This window comes from Gymnoscopelus microlampas (genome assembly GCF_963454915.1).
Source record: "Gymnoscopelus microlampas genome assembly, chromosome: 20".
NCBI classification, from domain to species: Eukaryota; Metazoa; Chordata; class Actinopteri; order Myctophiformes; family Myctophidae; genus Gymnoscopelus; species Gymnoscopelus microlampas.
Window position 1 is genome coordinate 31,197,603 of NC_139957.1, and position 11,590 is coordinate 31,209,192.

General features: G+C 39.7%; 1 protein-coding gene across 1 annotated transcript; it reads left to right on the forward strand.

Moving 5' to 3' along the window:
* The first annotated feature begins 5,016 nt into the window (after positions 1-5,016).
* On the forward strand, positions 5,017-6,947 carry arf6b (ADP-ribosylation factor 6b). The gene is made up of 2 exons (XM_084045277.1): positions 5,017-5,150; positions 5,393-6,947. The coding sequence occupies exon 2, from the start codon at positions 6,072-6,074 to the stop codon at positions 6,597-6,599; it is 528 nt and encodes a 175-aa protein (XP_083901403.1). The 5' UTR covers positions 5,017-5,150; positions 5,393-6,071; the 3' UTR covers positions 6,600-6,947.
* The last annotated feature ends 4,643 nt before the right edge of the window (positions 6,948-11,590 follow it).

Genomic DNA, 11,590 nt, shown 5'->3' on the forward strand with positions numbered 1-11,590 from the left:
GTTGAAGGCCTTGTAAGACATCCTTTCAGTTGTTGGGGTCCAATGCACTGTATAGTATACCCAATTAATTGAGATGTGATGTGATAGCCAATTTATTATTATTAATAATAATAATAATGTCCCCGCCAGGCAGAGACATTGCTTGCACCCCTGTCTGTTTGTTCACAGTTACACAGCAAACAACTAGGGCCAAGTAACTAGGGCCTAGGGCCTAGCTATAGTAACTAGGGCCTAACTAGGCAAATGAAGACCAATTCCTGAATAGCCTATTTTTCAAATCCGTCAATGACAACTGTCATTTTTGTAAATAGAGTCCCTCCAGAGGTAACTGGAAGGCTCACCCCAAAACGCACTCGCCCCCATTTTTTGTTACAACAAACCTCTTTGGTTACAACCTTTACATCACTCCTGCCCCTCTGGCTCATGGGATGGGATATCAGACAGTAGGCTACTAGTCAATTGCAGGTATGCAATATGCCAGCACAATCCAAGGTTCCACATTGAAATGCCAATTTGTCAAAATTGCATTGTAATTTATGCATGTAAAAAATATATTATAATAATCAGCTGACCCTTACTCACACCATCATTGTCCTTGTGAATAGTTTGAATTGGTGACAACGATTATAAGATCCCTATGCCTGTTTAGAGACAAGGCTGCTATACACTGCCCACTGCCATGCACAATCTGGCAGAGATATCAATCAGAAATTGTGCAGATTATAGAACATGTTGAATGGCAGAAATCTGACAGAAAGATCAGATGGAGAAAGGTAGAAAACAATGAGTATGAGAGAGGGAGGAAGACAGGAGTAGATGATCTAACAACTGATAATCACTTGCCGTGCTACTCTTTCATGGCTGTTGGTAGAAATTTCACTAACATGTCAAGTCAACAAACTCAACAAAGCCTATAGATAATAGTAATTGAGGATTGGGTTATGTTTAATTTATTCATCACCAAGCTGCTGCAGAGAGGTAAAGATGGGCCTTATTAAGCTAAGAAAATAGAAATGCAATTTTGTGCATTAAAAAAACAGAGATTTTACAAAAAAGGAAGCTAATTTTCACAGTTGACAACTTTATATGCCAAAATTGTTGCCTGCCCTCAACTCAACTTATTGTCAACAAGTATTAACCCTTCCACCTCGAATGAATTAATGTTTAAAGGAATATAGCTTTCATTATCCTCAGTAGCCTGGGAAAATAGTTTTAGTCCAATCTCAGAAGTGAAAAACGTGTTTGTAGCCTATAGTTTCTCGAAAAGACCCCCTAACACCCAGGTGGATTATTTTATGCTCTACTATCAACCACTGTTTGGTCATAATTTTGAAGCAGCAGCATCCTAAAGAACACTTATTTATTGTCACTACTGCCCAGTGTCCTCATTAAAAATGGAACATTGTAGGCAGGTGAGATCATTTTTCTTAACCACAGAAAGTTTCACCCCACTCCTCACTGGGGAAAAAAAACTCCCCAAGAGGATAATTGCAAAGTTTGCAAACCAAAGCCATTTTTAAAACTTAATTGCTGGGTCTAACCTTCCATATTTGTTGCAAGAATCAAGTATCAATGTTGTCACTTCCCCCCTTTTGTTCTTTCAATCTGTTCATCATAATCATATAATTGGTATAGAGGCAATAACAAACAATTTTAAGAATATATTTGTTTCTGTCAAATATTTCATATTGTTCTAAAGACAGAAAAGTATTTGCATTGAAATGCTCCATCATGCTGGAACAAAGTAAAGTTAATCTTTTAAGAGAGACTTCTAATATTTGAGCACAGCATTCCCACTTATAGTGCTTTTCCACAGCATAGTCCTGGCTTGGCGTGCCACATCTCTACCTTAATTTTTTGCATTTCCATTAGTATCTGGTGCCAGGTACCAGGTACTATTTATTTTAGAGTTTTGCATTAAGCTGGGTGTTTAGGATTTAAATTAGAATTTTTGTCTTTAACTTTGTCATTAATATTGCATTTCCAAATTGTGTTTGTGAGGGAAAGACTACAAAAGCTGACACTAATGTTGACTCAATTAGTTGGTTTCTATAATTAAAGAAACCGTTTAAGGAGGCAAAGTGAATTAAACCCGGTTTGTGAAACATTAATGATTGGCCACTCACACAGCGTCTTATATACTGTACAGTGGTTTCAGTCATCTGAACTCAGCTGTAAATATTTGATAGGCAAAAGTCTGTCATTGTCACTTCTTTTCTCAACATACAACAAGGTCTAACTCGCTGTATGGCCAGAGTCCCCTGCAAAGCCCTGATAGACATAATAATGGACCATCATTGTAGCAATCTTGCATTTCAGCACAATAAAAAGCTCTGGGGTTAAACAATCAAACCTTGATTAACATCACCAGCCTGTAATGAACAGATGATTAAATTGTTTGACCCTGCACATAGTGGCAGTAAATCCTGAGTGCAGTAAATAAAGATTATTAATGTAACAGATCCCACGACTGCCCAAATGAACACGGTTCATGGCATTGGATAACATGTTGAGAGAGAGAGAGAGAGAGAGAGGGAGAGACTCCCACCGTGCAAGAGACATCTCTTTTTACTTTGGACATTCTTTGTGGGACCAGATGTATCAGTATGCCCCAACCTTGGAGAGTGAGCATTAACATCGAATGCACAATTCAATCTCTGGTGAGTCTAAATTGTCAATAGCCATGATCTGAAACATCTCAGACATTTTAAATGTGTGACTTTGACATAGATTATTTGTATGGTATTTGTCAAAAATTAAATAATAATACATAATACAAAAGGGTATGGTTGTAATTATGGATTATACTGTGGAGAAAATGTATTCATTTTGTTAGAGCTTTAGAATTCTTCCACTGAGTGGCAACTGATCCTTCAACTAATCTATAATGTTCCCATCTGGGAGGTGCGAGTCAATGCAGATGTCAGAGGTTGTCACAATGCATGGATTAAACAGGTACCAGATCCAACAGCACGGGGAACAGCTTCGCAGTCTGGAGTTGGAACACAAGTACCATATGAAAGAAATTGAGTTGCAGAAGATCCCTTACCACAGGACTCTGAGGAAATTGAAGTCTGACTGCTCCAACTCATCCATGAATCTCAGGGCAAAGACTCGATGTAGCTCAGCTCTACCACTCATCTGCCATGCACAGACAGCAGGAGGGAGTAACAGTGTCCAAATGAAGATATCTGTAGACTGTAAGAGACGTATCCCTGACCTACCCTACCTGGAACCAGACAGTCTGAAGCTGAACATGAAACATGATGTTAATACAGGGACAGGCATACAGCATAGAGTTAAAAATAAGTTAATGGGACAACAGCCCTCATGGGTGACTTTGACATTTTCAGATATTAAATACAGACACATAACAATGATTCAGACTGTTGAACCATTCAGAAAATGGCAACACTTGCTTTTATCCACACATTTTCTTGAGCTGCCTGGTGTTGGCCAACAGCAATGCAACTTGTGAACACCTAAAAGTGTGTGGTTACCAGTCAGTCATCACTAGCAGCACAGAAGTTTGAGAAGATTGACGAGGCAGAATCGAGCATTGGTACAGAAACGGCTGACAATAATGGCCATGAAAACAGGAGTTACTTGGGAAGCTGCAGACAAGGTAGATTGATGGTTACAATGTACTGTATGTACCACAAGGTGGTGGTATTGCCCTTTACTTATCTAATCCGAGCTGGCTTTATTAGTGTACATAAAGTATCTCTGATGTTTGACAGTTCTATATGTACTTTAACCACTTGATGTATTTGTATTATTCACAGTCAATATATTAAAAAAATGAATTTGAGAATAACTGAATTTCTACCCTGCATTTATAGAATATAAAGCTGTTCCATGTATGAATTGTTATAAATAATAACTAATAAAATGACAAGAGAAACAAGTTTTTGTGATATTATTTATTGATTATATTTGATTATACTTAATTTAATTCAAATTTAACTCGCTTCAGAGTTCAGACAGAGCCCCACACTGATAATACCAAGGACAGGTCAGTGACATCACAAAACAAACATTAGGGCACTAACATTCGTCACACCACACCATCCTCTCCACACTTTTTTTTTAATGCGTCATTGTTGTTGAGTAAAGGCTCGAGCGGCGAGTCCTTTTGCGGTTCAGGTCAAAGGTCATGATCACCCTGAAGCACTGCTCCAGCCTCCGACCGGGGTTCTCTCAACTGTGCCTACATTTATGACCCGTCGTACTGAGGTGTCGCGCACCATGAATAGCAGCAGTGGTGGAAAGTAACTAAGTACATTTACTTAAGTTAAGTAATGTACTTAAGTACAATTTTGAGGTACTTTTACTTTACTGGAGTATTTCCAATTTTCTGTACTTTTACTTCTACTCCACTACATCTCAGAGGCAAATATTGTACTTTTTACTCCACTACAATTATTTGAAAACTTTAATTACTAGTTACTTTGTTGATTTTGATTATTATTACAAAACATACATTAACCACTTCAGCCCTACCCTACATACATTTCGCCCACTTGAAAATAGCCGATCTACAAGCTTACAATGTGTTGCAATGCGATGCATTGTGAGCTTGTAGATCTGCTATTTTCAAAAGATTTGAAATGGGACATTCTGCTTAATGAATACTTTTACTTTTGCACTTTAAGTATATTTTTGATAATAACACTTTTGTACTTTTACTCAAGTACATTTTTAATACGGGACTTCTACTTAAAATGTGAGCACAAAGGACCCCCATGCAAACAAGCCATAGTGCTTTCTTGGGTTTAAAATCCTCTTAACATACCTTGTATTGAACTGTACTTCCCCGTGCTTGTCTTTGCAAACTGTTAATAAAGTATTCAATCAATCAAAGTACTTTTTTTCCACCACTGGAGTCTGGAGCTACTATAGTATGACTGTCGGACTGTGTGTAAACTACATGGATTTCATTTGGCCAGGCTCTGGGTGGTGTATTTGGCGTGTGGGTGACGTCAGCGAAGAATCCTTGGTATTCCGGGGAGTCGAGAGGAGGAAGTGGCGGTTGATGCAACTCCACACCTTTCCGGTGAACCAGCGCTGCGAGTGCGACCGTTGAACGGAGAAAAGACGGAGAAAAGCTGGGTGGAATTACCGAGAGAGAAGACGGGGGCAGACTGGAGGTAAATGTAAATAATACCCCTCTTGGACATAGCCTCGAGATAAACGTTTTGTAATTAACCAACACATTGATCTTACAAACGATTAGTTAACGGCTAAGTTAGCTTGTGCTAGCCATTTTTTAGCTTGGGCTGGGAAGGCAACAAGCTAGCTAACGTTAGCTCTCGCTACCTATCATTGACGCTATCGTTAGCATTAGCCCGACTTGATATGTCTGACACTCCTCCCAAATCTCTCTTTTCAGGGGGACAAGGAGTGTGAATAAATGTGTTGCTGAGTCACCAAAGATCGTTTCGGAGAGCATCCCCCCCACTCACTCTCCCCCCCAGAACGATTGAGTTACACGGGGCTTGATGGAATAGCCACAGAAACATCGCTTTTCTCCTCCGGTGGTGCTGAACAGAACAAGGGCTGCCAGTCAGACACACACAACCCACCAGGCAGCAGGAATCCACCACAAGGACCGCAGGCTTTTTCCGGGCCTTGATGTGAACCGTCTCCAGACACGCCGCTTCCCCCTTGCAGACTGTTATTATCACCCAGACTGTGTTATCTGATGCGGTTATAACGTGAAACTAACTGTGCAACAACACAATGGACGTTCTGCAACATCTGTTACGAAGTTCATCATTGTATTGATCGTGCCATGTTCCATTTAGGCCCAGTGGTACTTTTGTGAACTTAAATGCCCCAACCTCCTTTAGCACAAGACTTCTTGAGAGTATTGTCGCGCTATACCAAATATTAACGTGTATTCTTATTTGTTCTGGCATTTTGCATGTCCTTGGCTGACAGTCATGCCCTTGCAACTAAACTTGTAGTCACATTTAAACGGTAACGTTCAAGTGAAGAAAAAGTATTAGTTTAGGTGCCTGACATTTCTTTCTCTCATTAGAACAGAATATTTATGTACAGAGTTCAAAATGGGGAAAATGCTCTCGAAAATCTTTGGCAACAAGGAGATGAGAATATTGATGCTTGGACTTGATGCTGCTGGCAAGACCACAATTCTGTACAAACTGAAACTCGGACAGTCGGTCACTACTATTCCCACAGTTGGTTTCAACGTCGAGACTGTCACCTACAAAAATGTCAAGTTCAACGTCTGGGATGTAGGCGGCCAAGATAAGATCCGTCCTCTGTGGCGACACTACTACACCGGCACTCAAGGGTTAATTTTCGTTGTGGATTGCGCGGACAGGGATCGCATCGATGAGGCAAGGCAGGAACTTCACCGCATCATTAATGACCGAGAAATGAGGGATGCCATCATCTTGATTTTCGCCAATAAGCAAGACCTTCCAGATGCCATGAAGCCACATGAAATCCAAGAGAAACTCGGATTGACCCGCATCAGAGATAGGAATTGGTATGTTCAGCCTTCCTGTGCGACTACAGGCGATGGACTATATGAGGGGTTAACATGGCTAACCTCAAATTACAAATCTTAATGATTGAGTGATGACTGTTTTAGGTCAAAACTACAATAAAGTTGCAAGTAACGAATAACTTCTCAAATGATTATGGTAAAGAAAACGTTGATTATCTTCCATTTATTTTTAATACTATGTTTACCCCATGACTAATTTAACTGGGTTTCCTGGCTTAAAGTTTGCTTGTACTCTGTAGCAGGCCTAACCTATATCGCATTCATTATTTTGGGGCTTGCTTGATGGATATTAAAATTAATTGGTCTAAACGTTAAAGCCACAGATCACCACCTTTGCCTATTCTTTAGCCTGTTTTATATATTTTTTTCTAACAAACCTGGAGTTTTTATCTTTTCAACTTGAACTAAAGCTCCCCTCCCCATAGTTCTAAGATTGTTGGGGTTGCTCTTAAACATGGGCCTGTTATTTTTTTCTTTTTTTTCCATGGAGAGAATGAGAGATCTGTAATGACAAGTAGCCAACTTTGAGGGACTAGAAAACATGTTTTAATACAATACTGTGATGCAAAGTATTTCTTCTTGATGGTATTATCACACATGCAAGAAACAAGGACAGTTTACACCATTGCATTGTCAACATTCTGCCTGGACATAAGAGCGGAAATGACTGACTGAAGACAGAATGTTTTGTTACCCACCCCTGGAAAACCCTTAGCGGAGGTGATTCCCCTTTATGTGGGCTATATAGTTAATTGATTGACCATTTTTGTGTCATGTCTTGATAACCTAATTGTGCTGAATATTCAACAAATAGGCCTCCAGTAACTTTAATATGCTTGTCAGGATGCATTATTAGTTATGGGTAACATTGATAGTCATGTAGTCAAGTTGACTCAGTCTTTCCAAAGGAATGTCATTCAGCTCGGAGCTCTCTCAACCTGCTACCACAATTGATACGTCCCAGCATTGGGACACTATATGATGGCATATTATCTGTAGCATGAGTACAGAAGTACAGTAACCCTACATCAGAGTCCTCTGTCACAGTCAGAAGGAGCCACTTACCAGTGAGATGTTGAAGACACCCTGTGGTGCATCTCCATACTATTTTGACTGGGGAACCATGTACAGAACAATGTCATTGTAATGTCTTATTAAAAAAAAGTGATTTAAAATCTGTTTTATTTATTTTATCTACTCTAATAAGAACCTTTTAACATTGACAGTGCCCATTCCATTTTATATAGCCTACAGCACAAAAGAGAACTATTCAATCTAAGTCAAATTCGGCCAAAAGGACATCAATTATGCAAATAGAATATGAATTACAGTTGAAATAATTCTGTGAAAAGTGTTGGATAGAATGATTAAGGATCAAAGTAGAGGTTGTCCTAGTTCTTTGTTAGTCACATGCTTTATAGTTATGTTTTGCTGACTTTTGATAAAGGGTTTATGTCAGCGATTCGAAAGGAGTTACTGGTCTCGCTGGCACTGTGCTGCCTGCCAGTGAATGGGGAAAATTGTCCAAAACAGGAAGTGCAACTGCTGGTCTTCTTGGAACAACAACAGAGCCACATGATTTCTCGGGCGGGGGGCTGCTACACCAATTCTGAGATATACAGCTGTTAACAAATTTTGTATGCACTTGGGTGTGTTTAGTTGATGCTGTTACTTTAGCTGTCAGCTGTTACTTCCTGTCATTGCTTTTGTTTGCAACTGGCAGCAAAATTACCCGAAAACATTTTTTTCTTTTCCTTTTGAAGGATTCCACTGATAGTGTCTATTCAAACTGGCTATCAACAGAGCTGCTATTGAGGAGTTAAATTAAATTATGTGTTGTAAATTATGACTGCCAGGTTGCATGCAAAATGTAAATTATGTAACATATTCCATGAAATGTAATGTGTACAGTGAGTATATTAAGTGCTTTAAGAGCTGTTCGAATGTCCTAAAGGAGGCCTAGGTTTCAGAACTATATTCAAGTTAGGTGAAAGCCAGGGGTCGATCAACATTCCAGTGTTAAATAAATGTTGCCCTACAGAAGGTGAGGTTGCCATCTCTTGGGATCTGTATTGATCCCTAGTTGTACTGTAGATTAAACCTAAAAGTGGTAATGAGAAGTGTAACAAATAAGCACCCTCACCGTACTTAACATTCCAAATGCCTTTATTGTTGTTGCTGAGAAGTAAGTAACATAATGACAAATTATTTTTGCAAAAGAGAATCAAGATTTATTTGTCACTAGTACTCATACAGGTACAAGCAGCAAAACGCAATTGTGTTAGGTCCTCAGAAATACTGTGCAACGTAATGATAAAAACTAAGATAAGAAGCCTTGTGAAGAGTTTCTATACTAGCAGCAGTAGCAATATCAGCGTAACAAAAGAGAAATATATACTTGTATAAATGTGCAAATAAGGCATAACCATACGTATGTGCAGATACCTTGTAAATATACTATAGCCTAGCAGCAATAGCAACATGGATTTATAAAGGATCAAAAGGTTTATAATAAGTAATTTGAAGTATTCTTGATGATGATACTTTTTTTAAACTGACCCTTCTCATTAAAGCTGAACATTAAGAACAGTAAAGGAGTGTTTGCAGATCTGACAAAGTCAGGATTGATGGTGATGGATGTGGGTAGACGCTGATGTTTTGGGCAACAGAAGATTAGTTTTATTCTGCAGCTTTCTGAGAATATTTCCTTTCAGACTGTACTTAAGGACACTGTGTCCTTTGTAACATTTTACACATTCGCACAAAAACTGGCACAATGTAAACGATTCAAAATAACACAGAGATTGTGCTGGATTGCTTTCAGATGAATGGGAAGAATTGCATTACTGTTATGCATAGAAGAAGATATGGGTTATCCGAAGACAAACAGACACTGTTATCAGTGAGAACGTGTTGACATCCACAGACATTTAGCTTCATGATCACGGTGTCATGCACTGTGTGGAAAAGCTGGTGCTTAGCAAGCTGCTGCAGAGGCCTCAGGATGTTTGCTTTAGCACTACAGAGGTTTCCGTCAGACAGGTCAGGTGACATATAGACACATAGAGAAGATGTATGACAGCACACACACCCCACATGATACACTGATTTAAAATCGACAGAAGAGGAGTACATGCTGATCTCTTTACCAATCCAAACACACACACATGCACACTGCACTCCGTTTTTTCTCTCATCTGCGCTAGTAACTGAACTTGGGCCAGGGTACGTGAACACATGCTTTCTGCAAGTTGGTCAAGAGCCACCATTAGACATTGATTGCAGTTTAATTGGGCTGTAATGGCCACTGTGGTTTGCCCTACTTCATTACAACCACATGATCTTCACAGCATTTATGGCTGACACCGGTGACCCCTGGGTGCGGATAGAGATTGTAAGCAATGTTTTATGACCCTTTTTCTGTAAAGACAGACCTCCTGCCCCTTCTGTCCACGGACCCCCCTTGGGGTTAGTTGGAATTCCTGAACATTCCTTAGAGGAAAGGTCACCAATGGGCATCCTGATATAAAGAGGTGAATATTTCCTTTGTATAAATCCACAGCACTAGATGTTTCATGTGACATGTCTATAATTGATAATTCATCTTGTTTAAACAGTGTTAGACAGTCTGACATTTGTCAGCTATTGCAAAGTTGGGGCCAAGTGTCACTGCATTCGCTGCAGATCAGTGCTACTATTTTTATGGCACATTTACAGGTTGCTGCCTGGTACTCAATCATAAGCACGTCATCAATGAAACCGGCAGTGTATTGAGCACTTGACTCTGGTATCAAAAGCAGAAGTCCAGTTCCTATATGCGTATGTGAAAGTGCATGTAGAAGTGCACACCCTTCCACTGGTTTGCCATTGGATTATGTATGATAGCTTCATCTGAGGCTGCCAGAATGTCCTGTGTTTGTTGGGGCAGGTACTATGGCAACGGCCTAATGGGAGCTCTGCCAGTGTGGCGTGATGGTTTTGGTATCACTGAGGTCTTTTGCTCTGTCGCAAGAGTTTCCAGTTGTGGATTTCCTCTATTCTACATGGAAAGAGGAAGAAAATGAAGGACACATATTTGTCAGCAAATGCAACTGTGAGCTAAATACCTCTTTCCCTCTACTATGGTGACCTCTTTATACTCCTTCAGCCAATGTTTAACAGGAGCGGAATGCCCATGATGAGTGGTATAACAGCTGGATTCATGACATGTCTCCAAGCTTAGTCTTCTTAAGCCTATAACCAAGCCTTATGTGGTCGGTTTTTAGTGCTGAGGTTTTTGGTTTTTACTAGTAACTGTCTTAACTATCACCTGCCTCAAACCTTTAAACAGTTGGGTAGTTAGACTGTGTGCAGCTGTGTGGATATGGTCCAATGATGTGCCAAGCGTGGTCTACAGTTTTACAGCCACACCCATGGGGATAATCAGTATGGTTTGTGCTACATGTGCACACATACACATACAAGCACGCTATTATTAAGCTTGATTATTTTCATACACATTTCCACAAAACTCCATTCAGTGACTGCTTATCATCAAGGACAGTAAAACAACCATTACTCTCTTTGGTGAGGATAAAAGTCTCTCCTCTAGTAATTCTTACTCTCAGCCAGGAATCTTTAATGGTATACAGTTAATAATGAACACAAACAGAGCTCAGTTAAAAGTAGGTTCAGGAAGTGGTTGAAAGTTAGTTTCAGGTTTCCTGCTGAGGTTAAGATACTCTTGTATCTGTGGCACATGCAAGTTCTCAGTTGCCTTGTAAAAATGGGCAGATTTACACAAATACAGTCCATTCTACTGTAGCCTATATATTGGTATTACTGTAGAGAGTTTCCATTGAGTTCAGAAGTTCAGGTACTTAGTGTAATACAAATTGTGCTGATTTCAATAGTTGGTCAGATTTGGAGTGATATGGGTGTGACCAACTGAAAGAGATTTAAGGCCAAAAGTCCTAGGTGCATTCTGGGCATCAATCCAAGTTACATTCCATTCATATCTGCAGCCCAAGGTTACTCTCTAAAGTCTAAACCAAGGAAACTTTCATTGAATAT

Bases quoted from the DNA above. Each gene is read 5' to 3' on its own strand.
- arf6b (XM_084045277.1), top strand. From the start codon at position 6,072: ATGGGGAAAATGCTCTCGAAAATCTTTGGCAACAAGGAGATGAGAATA.